General features: G+C 40.1%; 1 protein-coding gene across 2 annotated transcripts in view; it reads right to left on the bottom strand.

The window, feature by feature from the left end:
• CFAP61 (cilia and flagella associated protein 61) overlaps positions 1-23,338 on the bottom strand; it is a 134,034-nt gene that overhangs the window by 56,299 nt on the left and 54,397 nt on the right. For both annotated transcript variants that reach the window (XM_050893300.1, XM_050893299.1), the window contains exon 17: positions 9,807-9,934. In XM_050893300.1, the coding sequence (XP_050749257.1) occupies positions 9,807-9,934 (128 nt within the window). The remainder of the gene's footprint in view (positions 1-9,806; positions 9,935-23,338) is intronic.

Genomic DNA, 23,338 nt, shown 5'->3' with positions numbered 1-23,338 from the left:
TGGAACGGTGCTTTTTATTGAAGTACTGTTTTTTCAGAAGCTTCCCACCAGGTTTATTGGTGATTAATTTTTTCAGATGCTGTATTCCAAAGACAAGCAGCCTATAAGCCCAGGCCATGAAAGCCACTGCTGTCACCACTTTTGACATCTTAGCAAGAATCCATTAAAAAGCTAAGTAATATTTACTTTGACCTTTGACTAACACCCTTCAAGGATGCCGCGAGTGCTTCTCTCTCCCCAGCTGGCAGCTCCTCCTCATTGGGTCTCTCCAAACTTTGAACTTGATGGTTTGATTCTACACAGGATTTGGAGGCACTTCCTTGGTGTTGAAGTCTAGTGTCCACTATCACAAGACCAAATTAAAAAAAACCAACAACAACAACAAAAAAATACTACCCACAAAACTTTCCATAAATTCTACAAGCACCATTTTGAAGATAACTACATTTTTTGCCCCCACTATGCCTACTGGAAAATGTTCTCTTTTCCACAGTGATAATTCTCTCTAACTTCTGGCCCATATTTGTTGGGTACCAATTTATATCTACTTGAACTGGACAGGGACATCAATTACAAACTTAAACAGTTGGGGGTTTTTTCATGTTTATAAGTTTATTCTTGCAAAGCTTCTGTTGCCCCTGGAATTGTCACTTTACCTCCTTTTGTTCAACAGCTATATTTTCTGCCTCCTTCTTTGCTCTCACTAAAACCTGTGTCCCCCTCTGACTGTAGTTCATGTGGTGTCCCTCCCCTGTAGCAGTCAAACCTTCTTCAACACCTCGTCTCAAAAGCTGTTCCTCTCCAGTTAAATTTTGATTCTCCTGCTAAAGTAGATCACTTAGTCCTCTCACTTTTTTTCCCTTTAAGTGGTTAGTCCTAGATTCCCTTCCACCTTGTAATTTTAATGCTTGTCTCTCTTCTATCCTCTGTGCTGACCCTTTTCCTAGACAATATAATTAAAAACATTAGCAACTCCGACTCTGCTGCATTTCAATTCTTTTAACAACTTTTCCTTGTTTAGGTAGCTTTACATCACCCCACAATCTTGATTTCTCCGTGAACGTTATCAAATATGTCTTTTTCCAGTTTCTTCTTTCAAACTCCCATCCATATCATAAACCATTTTTCTCAAACAACTCAGCCACCCTTCTGTCACTGTCACTGCTTTTATCCCTTCTAACCACATCTCATTTCCCAGCAACTTTTTTTGCTTTCCCCACTTATGTCAAACTCAGCTTTCCCTATCCTTTTTGCACCATTCTTCTCTAGTGATTGTGGCTCTTTACTGTAATTCAGTTGAGTCTTTTTTTCCCTTTGTTAGACTAATTCTTTTCCACACTTTGCTTCTCAACCCATATTGACCTTTTCAATTTTACCACTAAGCTCTTCTCCCTCCCTTAACCACGTCTCGTTAAGCTTTCTTCTCAGAAGTCTCTTTGACTCTGCATCTTGCCAGTACTTGCAAGGTATATACCAGGCTTTGAACGTGCGTATCAATTAACACACGTAACATACAAACACTGGAGTACAGCAGCTAAGAGCAAACTTCTAACACAACTTAAAACTAAGTCTTAAGTACTTGCTTATTTACATATTTGCCTATTTACTCCTTTAGTGTAGTATCACTTCAGGCTCAAATGTGAACTGCCTTAACATTCCGCACTGGGAAACACTGCGAGCATAAAGTGAATTTTTGTAGCAAAGTACAAACCAAATTATGACTCATCTGACAACCCAGCTACAGATTTCTTAGGAGGCTCCTTCAAAAACTATAGTATTCACTCGAGATCTGTGATATTTCCCGGATCTAGCTTACTAAAATCAGCGTGACAAAGTCCTTACAGCACGAATTGTTACATGACAGAACAGGAAAATCTGAAGAGCTCTTTCCTTGGCCCATACAAAATACATAGCTGAATCAGACACTTCCATAGACTTATGTGGGAACATCCATAGCTACAAAGTTTACAAGATTAACACTACCATCCCAAACATAAGCTGGCTTTGAATTTGACCAAATCAAAGTACCATCCAACCACTGCTTTAGTGAGAGCATTTCCTTACTAAAATTTCAATTTCCATTCCATAAATGTTTCAGCATTTCATCCTGTGCAAAGTACAAAACAGGGCATTTATTTTTCTAGACAGAAAATGAGGGATATCTGATGATGGCCTTAGTAGTTACAGTCTCTAGCTGTTTAAATTTAATCACCTGGCAGATTCAAAAATCACAGTTGAGACACATCAACACCATTTTCCACAAATAAAGATACCATAAATTGGGCAGCAAAACTAAAGCATGGTTGAAATTTTGCTGTTTTGTCTGCTCCTGTGTGAATGCTTCAGTGAATAACATACAGTGCAAATTCCAGCTTGTTAATAGGACATTTTTAATATTATTGGCCAATCACCCATGTTAAAACTAACGGGGCGGGGGGAGGCAGTTTATGGCTGTCTACTTACCAGACCCCAATCTTCCATCTTATTGCAGAGATTAGTATTTTGACTCTGTGATGTTGCTTGGTCCAGATTTGGCAACGCTGCCTTCACAGAGATGACAAAGTATGCACCCTAGAAAAGCCCATGGATGTCAAAAGACAGACTTCCCTTGAATTTGAAGGGCTTCAGATTTGTACCAACGCTTTTGTCCTAGCTTATGGCCAAGGACCATACATTCTCCTCCTGACAGCAAGAGCACGCAGAAAGAGAGGATACTCATAAAAGTTGCATGTTCTGAGGCACCACCCCAGTGCCACGTCTTCTTGACAGAAAGCTGGCAGCCCAGGAAGGACAGGGACATGGCTGGTGGAGGAGTCAGCCGGGCCAAAATTCCTGATCTCAAACATCTGCATGTAGCAGCTGCGGATCTGGGCCTCGCAGCACCTCCAGCCCTGGCAGCCTGATGAGCACAGCTGCCTCGCTGATATTGCATCCCTTAACATAAAACAGCTCTGAGAGGTGCAGCACCACAAAGCCGTGTAATGCCCGTCTCTTCACCAGGGCAACATGATACTTCTCCAACAGCTCCTTCCCAAATGGCCACGCCCTGTAGCTCACATGAAACTGAAATTATGCCTGATTAATGCAGAGATGCTACCGGCCACCGCACTCCTAGGGACACAAACCACGCAACATGATGTGTTACAATTCACACCGCAATGCAGTGCGGCAATGTGGGTACTGGAAGCAACCGAGCTACAGCACTGTGGAGCTCCATCTAACCTAACCAATCACATTACAAGTTTGGGGAATCTAGATAACGCAGCATGCAGTAAAGATTCACCATCTCATTGCTATAACTTATGTACTGCCAACTCTCATTTCAATGTAAACTGCATTCAGACTCGTCTCCCTCCTAGGATCTGGAGAGTAATCACAGCAATCCAGAAAAGGAACCTTAAAATTTCAGCTCATCAGGCATTCAGAAAAAACAAGCAAGTACCTTCAAATAGTGATCTTCATTTGTCACAACCCTCACTCTGCCCATTAAGAGTACATACATGTATACATATGAACACGAATCAAATCTGCACTAATCACTAGAGGGAAGGATCACAACCAGCCAACTAATTTTTTCCTCCACTGTAGTAGTCTGAACAGTCTTCTGTGCTTCAAAACCAACCCATAGGCAGTCTATAGACTGCTCTGAAGAACTCGGTAGTTACACCGCAACAACAGCTCTGGGAAACAAACTTCAAACAAAGAAAAATAAATAGGAACAGAAGAGAAAGCACATCTCCTCCATCGCTTTAGCCGAGAACTGGAAAACCTAAATGCAGTGTTTGCACTTGGAATGCTTCTTTATTTGCTTTGAACTGCATTGATCAGAGAGCTACCAGATGCTTCGGGTAGTCAGGTTACCAAGCTCTGTACAGAGCTGCTGAAACAACCATGCTAATGTCATACTTAGTCACCAGGAGAGGTATGATAAATACAAAATATAATTCTATAAAAATTCTAGTGACTCATTTCAATTTTGAAACAGGCCTTTTATGCGAAAATTACTATTTCCAAGATCAGTTTTAACGCGCAACAATAAGTTATGACTATTCATATCTAAATAGTAACAAAAGAAAATCTACAAATACTTGCAAATGTAAAGTGTGAAAGAATAGTTTGGGCTCAGACAAATGTTTGCATATGTTTAAAGGGCAAGTACTTAAAGCTGAAATAATCTTATTTAAAACTGAAAACTGTCTCTAAAGCAAGAATATAACTACAAAATAACCACATGTCAATGCTAACTGAGTATCATTTTTTGGCAGAGGCATGTCAAATGGCTGTTAGGAAGGCTGATCTTGACCCATATCCTCTCCCCTAGTTTATGTCTGGTATCAGTCACTGACAAGGTTCATTGTGATCCTGACTGCGCAACAAGGCGAGATATGACCTATCTTATTTATCTCTGTCACAACTTGATCTCTATTCACCAGAAATGATGGAAGGCAACAATGTCTGAAGGACGCAGGCCCGGTGACACTGAACACATGGTCGACTACAACATTGTTCTGGATTTGCCTTGGTATGAAAAAAAGGCAGTCAAAAGGAAGCACATGTATATCAATTCATGTGGCAAAGATAGATAGTATAAAACAATGAAGATCACTAAACCATTCATTACATGTTAGCTCTGTGATCAGCAAGTAAGCACTAACTATTTAATTAGTCAACTAATTAGTGACAGGCAACATGGAAGGCTTCAGATGTTCTCAGACAAATGCAAAGATAAAAAGCCTAATTAAACAGCAAGCATTATGCTAACTATTGCCAAACAGGACAGATGTGCAGGATATTGTATAATACTGTGCTGCCAGATAACGGCAGTTGTAGCTGTTCTGTCAGAAACCGTGTTTTAAAAATCCCTGCCATTTCTAAGCTAATCTTAGATACCTTTAACTCACAAAGGGAGAAACCGTCCTGCAGACAAAAACTCACAGATTTCCTGTGTTAGATTCTAATTCTACTTTAAGAAAAAGAGTCAAGGCTTGGGCAAAAATATTCTTTAATCCATTTGCTTTTTAAATGCAATAATTATTTTAATGCACCCATACGGAAAGGGAAATATATTTCACAACATTGTCACACAAAATATTGTGATCTTAGCCACCATTCATTTATTGCTATTTTGTGTAGCACATTATGTATGTTTCCAATGTCCTCAGAGAATAAGTCATTGTTTACACCAGAGGTTGGATTAAGGAGGTTTTCAAAATCATGGATTAAAAAGGGTTTTCCCTATAATCAGAAGACAATAACGCTTTCCACAGCTATATGCAAAGAGGTGGATAAAAAGCTAATTGGTTCACTACACTGGAACCAATGACAAGATACTGCTGTGAGCAAGCTTTTTGCGTTCTTGCAGCCAAACTTCAATCACCTGCTGTCAGGGCATACTAGTTAGCATGTTGTTCCGTGAATCATCCACCAGAATAAACTGAAAATGCTGCTTTTTTAAATTGTATGTTCTTCTGGCCTAACGCTGCTGCCATGATCATCATTCTTAAATTATCAAAGAAAACAAGAAGCAGCAAAAAAACCCCTGCCCTCCTGGTAAACTAGTATTTAGAATGAGGTTATTTTTTAAAGCATCTCAGTACTTGGGAATATGAAAAGATTAAAATACTGGGCTATAGCTTACATTCATCAGGATCTACATTTAGGGGAACACTGGTTTAACTGAGGACTATGCAACTCAGTATATCCCCAATTCTCGCTGTTCACAGGTTTTGAAATAAATTATTTATCTGCAGTTGATATTTCTCCTGCTGAACCTCACCTCCAGGAATTGGTATTTGCAGAACTCTGAACTGAACTCATTACTCCTTTTCTGTTATTCATAGGTACTGATATTCTATATTCATGAAAACAGATTTTACACTTGCAAATCATTCTCAGATACAATTTTCATTGAATACTTGCAGGTTGAATATTTAAAACAGCTTTTTCATTTATAAATTTAGTATACACATACTTGATCTCAATGGGGATGACAAAAAAAGGGTAACTTCTTAAAAACTTCCTTTAGTCTTAAATCAGATTCCTTTTTAGGGTCTTCATTCATGATAATTTGTCAGTGTTAGTGGTTCATAACCCTGCAAGTGTAAGTGGGGGCACACACATATTTACCAGAAGGTCTGATAAAACTCTTTTCCTTGTAATTTCCTGCTCTGTTCCCCCACCGCCCCCGACCACATCACTCAAGGGAAACTAAAAATAAATAAAACTTGCATTTTAGCTTAACCTCTCTTTGGAGTTTCTTTGACTTGATTCACTCCGATGCTGAAAGGGCTTTCTCCCCACACCCTACAACAAAGGGGAGGCAGGAGCGCCAGTCGGCACTAACAGTTTGGAGGGCAGAGAACAATAGAGGCTGAGACTCTGTGTTGCTGGGCTGAGCCGCTTTTTCACAAGGAGGGTATTTGTTCAGTTGCTACTTCTCCTTTAGGACTGGACATCGCTCAGAGTTTACACCGCTTTAACAAACGGTCTGATGCTCCTGCAATTTATATAAGCCTTGTCTTCGCGCTAGAGAGTGACCTAAGTCCTGGCTTTGTGCAAAGGGAAGCATATAATTGCACTGCCCAGGAGGAGCCTCATGCAGGAATTGTGGGAATCACAATTCCTTCCCTGCTTGCCATGCTCCTGCAGGGAAGTTAATTACTGCAGCAATTTATGATGCAACTCACTGCTCCCCTTGCACAGCGTCTCAGCTCTGCTGCCCAGCTCGCTGCAGCTCCTCACGTGTTGGACAGCAGCGGCCGAGGCGCAGCCTCCGGAGCCGCTTTCGCACCTGTACCTACCAACAGCCGGCTGTGCATGAGAAGGGAGGCCAGGCTCTGTCTCCATTACTGCCAGCACTGCTGCCTCCATCATTCGCCTGTTTCTTGAATAAAAAATTCATATGCATCCTAAAGAAAAGTAGCACTATAGCTGAAAACACATGCCTTGCATGTGACTACACTCTGAGAAAAAAAAAATCAGCAGGAGATATTTATTTGAATGGTGAAACATGAATAATGAGATCACCTTCACTGACCTAGCATTAGATTAAGCACAACGGATGCGAGTCTCCAGGGCTCGGAGTATCCCGAGCATTAGGAAGCAGCTTCCCCTACTACCAGATCATTCCGTACACTCGTTTGCAGCATTTCTGCACTGCCCTTTGAAATAACAGGCACCGATTTGGGTACACCAGTGCTCTGACCTCTGTGACAATCTCTGTTTCCAGAAACTCCAACAGCAAGGTAACAAGCCACAGCGAAAGACTGAAGCAACGTTTTGTAAGATAACAGTTCACAGCGCACACTCCCCCTTTGCACCACGGATTATAAAGCTCATTTTCGGTTCGGGCGGATAAGAAGTGGTGCCCACGGCTGCTCCGCGGCACTGCTCGAAGAGCAACACCACCAAACTTCCCCAGGAGTGCTCTGCCGCAGCGGACGTGCTGCCAACTGCAGGGCCGCTGCCCCAGCACAATGGGAACGAGAGGCAGCCTGCTACAGCTCTCAAATGAGGAGAGGTAATTCTCATTATTATTTCTCTGTTCAATGAAAAATATATTTCTTCAGTCTCAAAGAAGTTGAAAGCACTTGTAAAATCTAGTTCTAATAATTGTTATGTAGGTAAGTGAATTACATTTGTGTGTTTCCATGGTGACTGATACTGTAAAATAATTAAATATGAAGAATAATGAGGAGAAAACTACTTCCTCTTTTTAAGGATTAGGGGCTTACAAATTGATTCAATCTAGCTATTTTTAGTGCATGTAACCTTTGCAAAGAATATTAGAAAATTATGAGTAAATTAAACTAAATTGTATTAAAAGACCTTCACATTGACCAGGACACTTTATCTGCTGCTGATGTGAAAATTAAAAAAAAAAAAAAAATTTCTTAAATTTATACATATATTAATATAAATTCTGTGACACTCTGCACTAAGTGCTGACTGCTTGCTTTTTGCATTCTCAGAGCAATATTCAATTTCTGTTAAGCAGGAGCACTCCATTTGGGCAGCACTGAAGACAAGCGCTCTCTCCTATATACAAGAAGGACATGTTCTGCAAGAACTCCTGGCTAGAATATGGTTCAAACAAAATTTCTGGCTGGAAAGTCTTGGTTGAGGTATCTCAGAGGAGGATACCTATAAAGGATTGCCCCGCAGACACAATACTATCTGTATGTCCTGTTCACTACAGAAAGACTTAGCTTCTGGCAGACAGACTTGGAGCGTAAATATGCTTTCTTTTTCCCTCACAGTATTTTATACTGAAAACGTAGTAATAAACAGCACAGGATGAATAACAAGAAAGTGGCTAATAGCTCTAAAGTACATTTTTAACTGAATCCAGAGTGGAACGGAAAGCCTAAAACGTGCTGAGAACAGGAGGATGAGAGGAAAATTATTTTACCCCAAGAGGGGATGCTCTACAGGAAGTCAGGGACTAAGAAAAAAGAGCAAGAAGCAGGTATTTTTTCTTCGCTGCTCCGGCAATATAACAACATCCACAAAGCACTTCAATTTTTTCTTCGCTTGCCATACTGATATTTTAAATTTGTGATGTTATTAATGCTTGTTGTAGAAATACAAACTCTTGGCTTAACTGAAAAAAATAGGCAAAATTTTCAATTCTCTGCCAGCCACAAAAATGCCAGCCTCCTTTAGTTTTTATAACGAACATTTTGTTATAACAATCGCATTCAGAATTTGAATTTTATATTCATTTCTGCAAGTCTTTCAAGACATTTCTAGTATGTATGTTTAATCTAGGAGGAAAACAACAATTGCATAAAAGGATTTGTGTTCTTACATACACCGTCTAGATCCCTGATAACCCCCAAAACTGGTATGGAGGAGGTACTGGCACAGAAGATGCAAGCAGCGAGATATCAGAAGGAGGGCACCCCTGTCCTAACTTTGGAAAGTCTGTAAAACAACACAACTTGTCCACAAGTTTACTCGGGCTTAGACAGTGGAAGTGTTTTTATAAAACAGTTGCATACATTTATTCCCCTTCTCAACCAGTTCGTCCAGTTTTTTTACTCCAGTTCGGATAACTCAAGGTAGCCACAGCAATTCCATTTGCAGTTCTACTGCTGAAAAATTCCTTAACGTATGCTGACAGCCTGTGCTCTTGGTGGGCCACCGAGCAGGCTGACTGCCGGAGAGCAGTGTCCTCTGCCAGACCTTTCCCACACCCACTCTAGGGTCTACAGTAGAAATGGCAGAAAGACCAGAAATGACCATTTTTTGGTTCCTAAACGATCCCAAACGTCAAAAGCCTCATCAGAATCAAAGGTATCAAAAGGTGTTATCAGAATCAAAAGAATCACAGTGAGATTACAACTCAACAAGCTTATGTCGTACATTTCTGCACAGCTCTGAAAACACAGCATCACAACGAGGTAAGAGAAGGGAGGGATTCAGACAGTGATTTGTGATCCCATTGGGCACAACTAGCTTTAAAGATCAATACTGCTTTGGAGCACACATGAAGGGCTATGGACTTAACCTCCACCTATAGTATTTTTGTATAAAAACAATGGTCAAAGATTTTAAGTATGTGGAATTCTCATTTTCAGCATGCCTTCACCTTGAGGATCTACGAGCAACTTTGTCAGCACTTTCGAGTTCCAGAGTCAGCCAGGATGCAAGCACCTATCTCTTTACATGCACAGACACTCAGACCTTTAACATCTAGTACTTAGATACAGACTCAAAGCACACTTCTAAACAGAAGAAGCAAGCCCCTTCAAACAAAAGGTAACATATTCTTCTCAGTAAAGGAAGTCAAATTAAAAACTTACCAAAAAATGAGCGTTTCCAGAAAAGAGATTCCAACATCGGATGCACCAACCACCACAATTCTAGTGTTGATAGACGCTTTAGATTCCAGTACCAGCTTTCGATTTATGTGGTTCAAAGAATAACTCAACTGTAAAAAAATATGTAAAATGACATAGAAATGCATTAAAAAAACCCAGCAAAAGTCTGCTAAGAGTCATTAAACCATCAGTAATGCATTACCTTGCATTCATACAAAACTTATTATGGCTCACTGACATGACTAATACTATGATTTTTCTGTGCACAGCACAAGATAAATGGTAGATAAATGGTACTAAAATGTTGAAATATGTGCATGTTTAATAGGTCACAGAAAATTAGCAGAGCTTAATGGTCTGGCTGCTCCTGGAAAAGATGCTATGGAGTCCTTGTAAGAGAGGAGAAAACACTGCCTCTCCTATAATTTACTACCATTTAGCTAACACCTGGGGAACATACACTTACATAACACTAAAGCCATTTTTATACCTTCTAGAGCAGTTTTTACTCTTTCTGTTTTAATTATGGAAATGGTTTTACTTGTAAATTAATTAGGAACTTGTATCTTGAGTGTCTTTGTGTGTTTAATTGAAAACTCTCTTCCAAAATCATAGCATTAACCTTCTTTTTTCTTAAATACAGAGCAGCTACACTGAAAGCCAGGCTGTCAAATGAGTAAACTAGTATCTCAGTGCCACTGAGATCAATACTCTGACCACAAATCTTACTAGAAAGTTTTTAATTACTAGCTTCTCAGTTTCCATTCTTCTCAATGCATACACTGGTTAAGACAATAAACTCCATGTATTTTTTCTTAATTTGTGTCTCTAGGTCTCACTAGCTAACAGAGATTCTCAAAACAAATATGCAAGAAAGGGCCAAGAGATAATATAGCATTTGACAACTTTTTTTCTGCCCTGAACTATATTTAATTTTCAAATTTCTGATGAAAGACAGGGAAATACTTTCCATCTTGCAGTACAACACACTTCACGTTTTTCTTATTGCTTTGGGTTGTACACATTCCCATTTCATAGAATGCATAATTGCAGATTCATAAATGCACTGGAGAGACAAACAGAAAATGGAGCCACCTTTATTATCTGTCAGACACTTCTATATATTTCTGCTGTGTCACTTAGGCAGGAAGCAATCTAAGACTTCTAACAGGTTTTCCTCTATTACAAATAGGAGACAGAGGGTTAATAAAATTAAGTCCTCTAAATTCCTCCTATGAAATTACAGTAGAAATATATTCTCTATATATTAGTTGACAGAGTAACAAGTATTTTATTTTAAAGCTATGGTAATGACTTTGGCCTTCTCAAGAAGTACACGGCACACTGAGATCCCAAAGAGCTCTTTTATACAACGTCTTTGCAATGGCGGAGACCCACAGCTGAGATTTCAGCATAGCCTCGCTACAGAAGGTGGAGAACTGTCTGTGTAACACAGTAGAGTGCTGTCCTATACCTTAAGGAAGGATTATGGACCAATTACTTGCAAACTGTTATCACTGTATAGCAAGTAATTTAAAATGTGGCAAAATTAAACGTCTTCTTTGGTCAGGCAACATTATTTTTTACTGCCAGATAAATGTTCTTCCGGTTGCAGTTCATCACAGTGCAACGATGACATCCAGTGGTGAGCCAGATTCATCTCAGGGTCCGGACTGCACTAAGAAAATTCCAGAAGGTATCTTAAAAAGCATATTAGGCCATGGTGGCTGCTTGACAGACAAGTCAAATGTGTGAAACCTAGCACATGCCCACAGTCTCACAGGCAGTCCTGGACCGAGGAACGGCTTGACTAGCCAGGGCTGAGCCACAGAACACCTGTAATGCTGCCCAAATTGATATTACATGAGACATCTACAAGTCTCTACGAACAAGCCTAACAATCTAATCCAAAGCCAGTGCTTTTTAACATGATTAAACACTTCTTACAGCAGGATTTGCCAGTAAAAAGGGTTTTGATCACAAATGAAAATACATCTATAACATTTCCACAGTTCGGAAACTGAAAAAAACCTTCTATATTTCACTGAAAATGTACATCACTGGAAGAGATTTTAAGAAATGAGAAGAACCGATGCCAATTATTAAAGGCATCCCCAACTGCCTATGGCCAAGGCTGGTTTTTTTTTTTTAGTAACATACTAAATGGGTACGCCCCAACTCCAAAGTTTGACATTGTTCTGCAAGTGCTGACACTTGTGGAGATCTCGTGGTACCACAAAGAGGCATTGAGGATATTGTGCTTAAGGCCCTTATCTTGGTATTCAAATTCCTTGGGTTTGTGAACTCTGCAGACAAGAACTCTGACAGGCTTTTTTTTGCTGCACACAGAGAGCTGCAACTTTCTCGAAAAGCAATGCCTTCTGGAGGAAAAATTATTAGTGATATTTTTGCTGAAATGTGGCTTTTAACAAAATTAATAAATCGGTAAAAAGAACACGAAGAGAAACTACTTGTAATGTACCTAATCAACCAAAATAACTAGACAGGAATGTCAGCAGCTAATAGGATAAATCCAGTAGACCTTACAGCAATGCCAAGTTCAAACATCTCCTTCTACTGCAGTGCTGTGTTGGTTTTTTTCTTTAAATGTACTCCAACAATGAAATACAAAGCAGTCATACAATTTCCTAGGGAAGAGTTCTATCTAATTTATGAAATGGCTTCTGTATCAATGATACAAAGGCAGCATATGAGGAGAATATAACCGTTTTTGTTCACCACACAATGGCCCCAACACCAACAGCTGTCATGCTTCAGAAATCACCTTTCTAACAGCTAAGTACACTAAATGGCCCCAGGGAGTAAGGAATTAGGTGGATTGGTCCCATAATACCACCTTATTTTAACAAAATGTCAGGACAAATGACTACATATGTTCCCCAGAGGAGTAATCAGACATCATAATTGATAGGTCAATAGCAAACTCTAACTTGTTTATTCTGTATCCAATTTATTAAATAAAACAGCAATCATTAACTAGTGTAAGGCAAAAAGCAGTAATTGCCATTATTAGAAAAGGCATACATAGCTCAGAAAAAAGTATTTTCTTTGATTATCAAAAAGCTTATTTTCCCTCCTTTCCACTCTGGTACCTGACAGCCTCTGCCACGGCACCGCCTGTCACGTTATTTCCACCCAGGAGGGCAGAGGGCCATCTACGCCTTCCGTTCCAACTGCTGACAAGGGTGGCCCTTCTTGATTAAACCATGCGGGCTATTTTTTCATGTGGACAGCCAGTGCCATCCACTTAGAGGCCTTCAAACTTTACCTGCATTAAAAATGCTTATGCATTTCTCAGAATACTCCACTGAAAACACAAACCCTGCGTGTAAATCACGTCTTTCACTTACAATGTCTCAGCACAGTATGGGCCAAACAAAGTAGGATTAATTTACAGCATTAAAAATTCACACACCCTTCTACCCTAAGTAACCAATGGAAAAAGTTACATGAGATAATTATTTGGTTTTAGCCAACACGTTTGTACGCATTTTTTCCTTTGCACTTTCAAACCATGTAAAGCATCGTACATTCATTGTGTGTGCCTGGATCTCCCATCTGGGTAGCCACTCAGTTTGCATATTGCCTGGGAATGTATTCATTGTACATTGGTGGTACAAACTCAGACGGAGGCTATTTTGTAGCTCCTTTTAGTTCTCTTTTTAAACATTAGCACCTGGGCTATTTGTAGGATTTCTAAAAAATATTTATTGTAACCATTCTACAATAGGTCTGGTTTATAGCAAATGTTATGTTCATTTAAACAGAAAAAATGGAAACTGAACACCCCAAAATGAAAAAACAATGGCTATTGAACAGAGGCTTTCAACTTTGTCAGAAAAGGAGCAGTGCCATGTTCTGAATTGGGTATTGGTAAATATATCCTAGTAAAACATCAGCAGTGTGTCAAAGAGCTGTTACACTCATCGCTGGAACTCTTCATGCAAAGACTCCGGAACGCAGCAGAATTTAGACTTGATTTTATTACACACTGAGGACTCTGGCCTTATCCAGCTAAACACACTTAAGTGTTTGCTAAATTTTAAGTATGTTGAAGTGCCCCTGAATTCAGAAGGACTGCTCAGGGTAGTACAAGACAAACATGGGACCGACTCATTTGTTGTGTACCCAGCACCTTCACAGATCCCTCACGACTACAGGAAGTAACAGGGAACCACTTGGAGGGACCCTCCCAGCCCTATCTTGGGGGATTTCTACGCCTGCCTGCGAAGCTTTTGTTTTAATTTAGCATTTGTTCCTGAGAAACCTGAGTGATAGTTACTGCTGTACAGGATTTACATAATTTGAACTCTGTTACTGTAAAAACCATCAGAAGGAGTAAAAACGATTAACAAACCTGTTCCTAGATCAGTGCTGAGGTCAGCAATAGCGGCAAGCAAACAAGAAGGTGAATAAACAGAGCTATTTTAAATTTCAAGCTCCGTTTGAATCACAAGAAAAAAAGAAAAATCAATGTTTACCAAGGAGATAGGAACAAATATTGGAAAATGCATGCTTTTTCAGCCTGCATTATTATTTTTTTCAAAATACTAGCTACATTCCAAAAAGTCTCATTAGGAATATCTCTAAACATGTTTTCAAAAGCTGTTTCCAAGCATTCACAGATTTACACAAACACCAGAAACAGAAAGAAAAGGGAAAAGAAAAAGAAATACAACTGTGATGAGGACTGAAGCCTTAATCATTTTGTCATCTTTGTCAAAGAACCGTTCTTTAGTATCTGTGGCTCTATAAAACCGGTTTGCACAGATAATACCCAGCCTTTCTATAGTATTTTTCATCCACAGACCTCAAAGGCCTTTATGAATGAAGTCAGTATTATTATACCTATCTTCATAGGGGTAAATGCTGATCCTCGGCTTCTGGAAAAACAGTCTATATATTCATGACCAATCCTATGCCAATCCCTATGACTCCCTATGAAACCAGGGATCTCCTGTGAAACTCTAAAAAGCAGCAAAGGAGAGCAGAGCACAGACACATAATATTTAATTTCCTTGCAGAACCACTGTTACCATGGTAAGAAACTGCTCTTTTTTCCTTTTAGCATTAACATTTGGATTCCCAGCCCAAACAGGGCTGGACAGTTCACACTTGCATAACGTGTTTGCTGCTCGGCTTAAAAGGACAAATAGCTAAACTCTAAATGGTGCCATTTGCAAAGAGTTCAGTTCTCCCTCATCTTTCAGGGGAAGTAAGTGATGTACAGGAAGGCACAGGAACTTGATCAAAGCCACTTAAGCTGGCAACGGGGTAAAACACGTGGCTGGCTTTCAGGGTTAGTTTCCCCAGATTTTAATATAAAGAAATCTGCTTTATCAAGACCAAGTCTCATCTGTTAAGAAAGTCACTAATCCTCTGACAGCATTCATTGCTCCCCAGCTCATCTTTGTCCGTTGTTTATTTCTATCCCACAAGGTATTCTTGGAGGGGGGAACGCAGGTAGTAAATAGAAACTTCTTTTTTTGGTCCAAGATTAAAAAAGATATACAAAAATGTAGCAACACCTAGGAACTTCAGCCTTAAATACCTTCCAGATATTATCTATAGCTGGACTCCCAACATAAATGTAGAAGGAAATACGGAAGAGGTTGGGCTGGATGGCTTTCAATTCTGTATGCCAAATTTACATAAGCCATCATAGGTCTATTACACTTGACATCAAGAAGCTAGACTGATTTACTCTCAGAGACGATCTGGCTTTGCCCAAAGGCACAACAGCAAAACTGGAGCTTGCAATAATCATATGGTGTCTATTGATGCAATGCAAAAGGTTGTCTCACTGTCCTGCTCTTCGGAAGTCCTTGCGAAGGACTGACCTCCATAAGCTTAAAGTCTGTACCGCAGAGAAACACGTACAGCCATTCACTGGGTAAAGGATTCCTATGAGAACACTTCGACTGTGCACAGTTTGCACAGAAACAACCGACCAAGGGAAAAAGCTAGCAGTTTGCATTAGTCTCTGGAAAGAGCAACTAGAATGGACACTAAGCCAATCTGTAGAGGCAGATAAACCAATATGCACACCGCTCACCAGCGATATTAGCTGATTCCGAAGACTCATTGCAAATGTAACCAATAATCACTCGGTCATCTGACTACAAGAACGACCGATGCCTCCACCTTGCACACAAATCCAGCATCTATGAAGGTTCACTGTGCTGACAGCAGCCCAGCAGACAGTACTTCTAATTGACAGCATTCCCCCCCAGCAGAAGCACAACTGATGCATTAGGCATCTGAACACTGGACTGAATCCCTCCAAGCTGATGACCACACTCACGTCCACGGAGCCCTGCCTGCTGCATTCCTCTGGTGGATGCCATGCCCTGGCAGCACCGCCTGGCTCCCCACCACCACCAAGGTGCCGCTGAGAACAACTGCTCAGGTGGCACCATGCCGCACCAAACCGCTCCCAGGGAGCGCGATGTGGGCAGGCACGCGATGCCAGGCTGCTGCGAGTGGGCGGCTGCAGACCTGGCCCAGCCAAGGAGGACAGGGATGGCGCCAAGCCCTTGCCGCCTGTGCTGCTTTGTGCCTATCCACGTAGAGATGGGTCTGCTCTAGAGAGGCAGAGGTGCTTTTGGAAAGCTGTCACAGAAACCATTCGCTAGGGTACCTCTCTGGCACTCTCACTGGTTCTAGCAGTTGCAGTGAGGACCAGCAGCATCCTAGTGTACATCTTTGTGCCGCACTCCGTGACACTGGCGATTACCCAGCAATAAGGCTCTGCAGCGCAGGGGCTGGGTGATTCAAGGAAGCAAACTTCCATTTGCATTTTCCCTGCAGCGCCTGCATGCTTCCTGGCGGGGGTAAGAGTAGGTCTACTCTCACTACACAGCTCTGCTTCTCCACATATCAGCAGTATAAATAGTGCCAGCTCCTCTCAGTGACATACCTTCTCCCAGAGAAGGCCATTCATCCATGACAGGTTAACAGTCCTGCCTTCTCAGCAAGGAAGAATAGCCGTAGTTTCTGTGATTCTACAATTTAGTGTATCAGCTTCTCCAGACAAAACTGCAGGAAAGGCACACGTCCATTAGATTTGTTGGTGACTGTACCAACAATCCAACAGGTGGCAACTGCCCTGGAAACTGGACACCCAGGAGCTCATGCCTCATCACGCTCTTGTAACAGCAACCCTGGAAAAGGATTGTAACGCATACCTTTAAAGCAGAGAGATGCTAAAGGGTGAAGAATTCTTTTAAAAGCCTACTAAGACTGCCATAAAAAGCTAATTAAATAACAAAAAAAATGTGTGAAGTAATTTAGAGGTTGAAAACTACCAAAATTAATGGTTTGTACTAACCACATAATTTATACAATTACTTTTGGTAACTCTCATCTTTAAACAGGCTATTCGAACAAACTTCTAAGACATCTCAACAACGTCATCTGAATAGCCAACCTAGCTTTCATTGTTAGTCACACAATCCTCGATGTCTGAGCGTATCCTTTACCATGCACTTCCAGAAGGCAGAGAAGGTCCCAAGTCCAGGCCCAGCAAGTGGGTGCCTGCAGCTTGGTCCCTGTCACTAGTCTGTGCCAAAATCAGAGTCACGCAGCTCTGCACTCCTGCACAGAGAAGGCTGGAGGGTTGAAAGAGCATGCAAACGCTTCCCAAGTATCAGGGCTGACAGAGAATTCTTTAAATCCTGCTTTTAGTAGCGTAATTATTAACACGCTATTAAGTCATTCCAACTAGGTAAGTAAGTAGACTCCAAATGACATCATTTTAAAAATCAAAGCTCATTCTTTACTGACAATTTCACAAGAGAAGTTGGGATCTAACAGTCTGAACCAAAGCCATTAAAAATCAATGGGAACACACTCATTTATTCTAATTAGCTCTGAATGTAAATGGATATGGAAAATACTTTCCTGCACTAGGGCCAGGCTCTGAGCAGCCAGCCAAAGACCGTCATTGACTTAAACAATGTCTCCTTAACTTCTCGGGTTTATTTTACAGAGTACACATGGATTATACCGCCTTCACGTAGAACAAAATAGAATAAAATTAAGAATTACCTATAAACAGCAAAATTACACGTAACTGAAAATACTGCTAGCATTTCCAGACATTAAATTATTTTCTTCCACAATGAACGGAAGGAATTCCTTAAGCATTGATTTTAAGCAAGTCCTGCTTCACCTCTCTGGTCCAGCTCCAAAAGGCACTACGAAAAAACCTGAACGTCCTTGATGAGACTTAACTGGAAAAAAATCTCTCAATGCTGGCTGGCTTGGGAAGGCTTCCCTCTGAGGAATTCTCTTTGAGAGAAGACACCACCACAACATACCACAACTACCCCAATACCCGTATCAAAACAGGATTGTGTATGCTCTGGAAAGAGAGGAGACAGAAGCACCTCTGTCCACTGTACCTACTCTGCATACAGACGCATGGCAACAGACGTAGCATTTTCTAAACGTACTGAGTTCACTGAAAAATCTAAGAGATGTGTAAGATTAAAAGCTTTAAAAAATAAAATGTAAAAAACATCATCACATTTCATACTGAAATAATGAACACAAGGTAACTAATAACAGTACGAGGATACAAGGGGAGAATGATTTGCAGCTTACTACAGAGTCGTATTTTAGTGACAGCAGCTGTGGTTCTCCATTTTGTAATAATGAACACTACCTTTCTGTGGAAAAAATATCTCTGTCCTCCTTACAAGCTGGAATTATGCTACTTCCAAAACCAATCTATAAAATGCTTTGAAAAAGCTTTAAAGCAAGTCTGACCTGTTTTTAAGCAGAAATTACTATTTTAGTTTGCTGCAAATGTCATTAACACCTGTATAGTACTGACACCGTGCTTTCAAAATAAAGATAGGTCATCTTACTTTTAATTTCACACATGCACATAAGTGGTAAACATTCAGAGCATTCCTGTTAATGATGCCATCTGGTGCCTCCCATAATTGTGTAATATTCAGCCTTCCAAACAAGATGTAATGGCAGCAACACACAAAACCCACTGACATTTACAGTAAGGAAATTTATTATCAGCCATCAGTTCAGAATGACTGTGTTTGCATGACTACTGGTGCTATAAAATCATCACCTTTACCAACCAAGTGGAGGTACAATAAATAATGGATTTTAATCCATGCGCATACTACAAAAGCATTAAAAATTCATTATTCAAGCACAACAGCATCTTAAGCAACAGTTACTTCTTTAAAAATTAATACTACTTTCCTGGTTAAGTGAAAACTATACACACCAAGCCTTTGTTTGTAATACCAATGTGTTCATGTACAAATTATAACACGTAGGAATGCTTCCGTTTTAACTTTGATACGTCAATCTTGATATTTAAAAAGCAGGGAATTCTCTTGCCCATCCTACCTGGGCTCTTTTTGCTATGTTTATTCTCTGTTATCTTAGTAGAGGCTTAATGATATTAAAAAAAAAAAAATCCATCAAAAACCTTTCACATTTTAGCCACTTTCAGGACATTCCAGTGTCTCAACTGAATTCATACAGAACTGAAACTGAGCCAAAATGAAACCTCCTATTACTACAGATTTTCTACAATGTCAGAATACACTTCGCTGTAAGGCAGACAGCTATAAAGTAAAACAGCCCCAACAGCTTTTCTTAACCACTCTTAGTAATTCAGTGCACTTTCAACTTTTATTACGGAGTACAGTTGGAGAGAAGGCATCTACAGAAGCATGACTAACTATTTCTGTGGTAATGCAGACAGACCATGATGGGGAACGGACACTTCCCTGTAACTGCAGCTCTGCAAGCTGCATTGAGATGTGCTCTCAGACACATTTGCACTTCAGGTGGGCACGCACTCCAAAGCAAAGGCTTTGTTGCTTTATAGTACTTGTATCTGTACCTGTCCACCTCCTTGACATTTCTCTTGGGGCGCCTAAGGCGAAAAACCTTGCTCCCTCAATTTCTCTCAACTCTTCAGTTAGAAGCAAAAAGCTTTGCTTGTTCAGAACAGATTGTTCCATTGTACACAGCCTCTCCCCCCATGTTTTAAAATCTGCTTATTTTAACTCCTTGTTTTTATTATCTTTTAAATGCAACTGAGCAAAAATTTTCCAGCTGCACTCTCTAGACTAGCTGGGACTTGCAGTCATGTGTTGCAAACGTCCCTTCCTTTTCCTCTGCTTTCCTCCACCTTGACAGCAAGGTGTTAACTGTCAGTATATCAATTCTGAGTCCTTTCTACTCCTCTTCCTTGAGAGGTCAGGGTAATGGATTATGCTCAGTCTGGGCTGTTGATCCAAAACATTAAAGATCCTGTTCAATTTTTTTCAGTAAGAAGTACTGGGTCAGGTGCAGTCAGGTATGCCCAACTAAACAGAGACACTAATATACAAGTGAAGAATTAGGGCAACTTCTAATTAGCTGGCCTAAACATAAGAAAGCAGAAGCTACAGAGTGTGAAATGCCTCAAGAGCTTGCTGGGGGAGACACTATCATCTAGAGAAGAGTTTCCTATACAAACACTTATATGTAGCCGTTTTATTTTCCTTTTTAAACAAGCTGCCCCAAAAGTGAAAGTTTCTGTCAAGCATGAAAATGTTTTAGATTTTTTTTTCAGTTTTACATGATAACTGAGGTTTTTTTAGAAACCATGGCAAGCATACTTGACGTATTTCATTCTGTTTTAAAGTCCTGCAACTTTACAATGGACATTAAAAAAGCTCATTTAATAGAGAACAGTCCAGGACAGTGCTTACACTTGCAACTCATTTGAGTATCTTCTGCAATACAAAGAATATGTATGAACATACACTTCGATGGAACAAGTTATAAGATTACTCTAAAAACAATGATGCATTGTTTAAAAACATTCTATAAATCTTAAGTATATCCTCTCATTTTACTTTTTTTTTTTTAATTATTTTAAACTGCTTTCAGGTCATTTATTCATAGCACTTGCCATAAGCATCAGTGTGGAATCAAGTAAACACACAAAAATACATACATACTAGCACTGAAAACTATTAAGTTAGCAGTGCCTTGTATTCCAATTTCTTCTTGATTCTTACATTAACATTTACTGTTTCTTCTTCCATTTTTCCCAGACTACAAACAGGAGGGCAAGTTTTCAGCCTTTTCTCATGTTCTGGCCCCAAATGGTTTCATGTGGTAGTGCAGAACTACACACAGACAACGTAGCAATATGGACAATAGGCCTGCTTTTCACAGCTGCTCATTTTTGCAAACCCCTTCTAGATGGTCCAGAGAGTCACGGAGTCCACAGACTACACATTTGCAAAACAGTACACACCACTGACAATGTGACAGTGAAAGCTCCATGACTGCTTTGAGGGGAAAAGAGGACACTGAAAGTTTTGCTCAAAATGGTAAAGGAAAAACCTGCTTCTGAAGAAAAAAGGCTAGTGCTACTAATACGACTAACTCGTTACATACGAGTTAAGCAGACTTTACTATTCTAGCGACAATAGTTCAATTCACATAACCTGTAAAGCAATGCAAGTATGAAGGAGCAGAAGGATACCGCCTCCCACAGCTGATACCACTGCTCAGAACAAAAGGTGGCACATTTTCATGCACCGCATTACTGAATTCCACATACATGAGGTCTTTTCTTCAGATTCAGAACAGTAATAATGTCCTCTGTGTGATTTTCAGACAGGTAAACCAACTTTCAGTTAACTTCCTGAGGAAAATTTATAATCTCCAATAGCAGATTAAGGATCTAACATGAAAGTTATTTTTGTTTGGGTTTGGTTGTTTTTTTTTTTTTAAATAAAGGACTGCAGAGAAAGCACACTGTTTAATCACACAGAAATGAAATCATGGCCACTGAAGAACAGAACTCACTGCTGTACAGGCATTCTCCCCCCAGGTCATTTCCTGGACATCTATCCAGCCATCCTGGCAACACTCAACTCTTGAACAAGTTTAAAGTCAACTAGCTCAGAGAGCACAAAGCTGGGCTGAGCATCTGACTCCAGCTTTTTTGCCTGACCCTCCTTCACTCACTACGTCTTGTCCCAATTTAGACATTTGCTGTAATGCAGCTGTAGCATCACTTGAGAAGTACAAAATTAACCGACAAAGTGTTGGCTTTGTTTGGTTTTCTTCAAAATAAATTTACACAACACTGTATGGGCTTCTGCAATGCTTTAATAACTGTTCTGTCGTCTTTTTATGAGCTATAGCAAAAAACCCAATTCTGAACTGTGCAATAAAACCTGACAGCCTGAATGCAGCCATGAAATAAAAAAAAAAAAATAATATAAACCCAATAGCATGAATAATAATGAAAGGGCAGAAACAAGAAAATAATTCAACAGATGTGTGACATTTTTGTTCTGCATTGTGGATCAGTTATTCTTGTTAATTATATCACCTATTCTTCCCTTTTATTGATAATTACATGAAGCAGATGGATAACAGAATGCTCTCAGATGGTGAGAAAGCAAACAAGTTTAGAAATTGTTTATTTATGAAGAAATCATTAAAAATTATTTAATTATCTGTAGTTTCCTACTCCACCAATAATTACATGCACCGTAAAGGCCAGCAGCACTTTATAAGATATTTAGCATTCTGTTGTAACCAACTGTTTTTTAACGTAACATGACTGAAATGAATGACAGATGTGCAAAACACAATAATAATCTAATCTGTTTTAACACTGCGGGAATTAAGATTTTGAATCTTTGGATCTTCTGCCAATTGGCGCTTCAATACTGGTTACTGATTCAGTATACAAAAATCAGAGATTTCCTTTTGATTTGGAACAGCTGTAGAAAGTGTTTGATCTAATGAGCAGACAGGAGCTTTTTCAGGTCTGTCCCCTGAAACCCTAGAGCATGGCAGATGTATGGCCTGATGCAATTTTGAGCTAATATGTGGAACCTCTGATCTGCTTGCTGCAGAGGCACAGGCTGAACAGGCATCCCGAAGTCTGGGCACTTCCAGGACTAGATGCAAATAACATCGTTAGCATCTGTGCCATTCCAGAGGGCTGCAGTGGGAGACAGGGGAGTTAAATGCCTTCCCCTCTGTGCCTTCTCAGTCAATCCTTACCCGATTTATCCAAATCTCTTCAGTAGAGCAATGGGAGATAAGAGTTTTGTAGGAACAGACACAGAAAATCAGCAGCAAAATGTATTTGCCATCTCAAGGAGTGGGGTAAAAACATACTCTGTCATTAGTGACTGTTATAGGAAGATACTACTATGTTGATAAGAATTTGCAGCCCTTTAGGAAATGGAGAGCCACCGCTCGGGAAGTGACAGGTCTTCTGATGCAGAGATGAAGCAGCACAGAGTTGTGGTTTAAGAGGGAGTGAGAAAACTTGTGGTTGCCTTAAAACCTATGCAAAGCTTTATTAAAAAGGCCAGGCAACAGAGAGGAGGAACAGGTAGAGTTCCTAAACACTGTATTTCTTCAGAGTCATAGTCATTTTAATGATAAGCAAAGAGGCAACATGAAACAAAACCCTGGCTCAAACT

The sequence above is a fragment of the Gymnogyps californianus genome, chromosome 3, assembly GCF_018139145.2.
Source record: "Gymnogyps californianus isolate 813 chromosome 3, ASM1813914v2, whole genome shotgun sequence".
Classification (NCBI taxonomy): Eukaryota; Metazoa; Chordata; class Aves; order Accipitriformes; family Cathartidae; genus Gymnogyps; species Gymnogyps californianus.
Note: the sequence above shows the minus strand (reverse complement) of the source record. Positions and strands in the feature narration are given on the sequence as shown.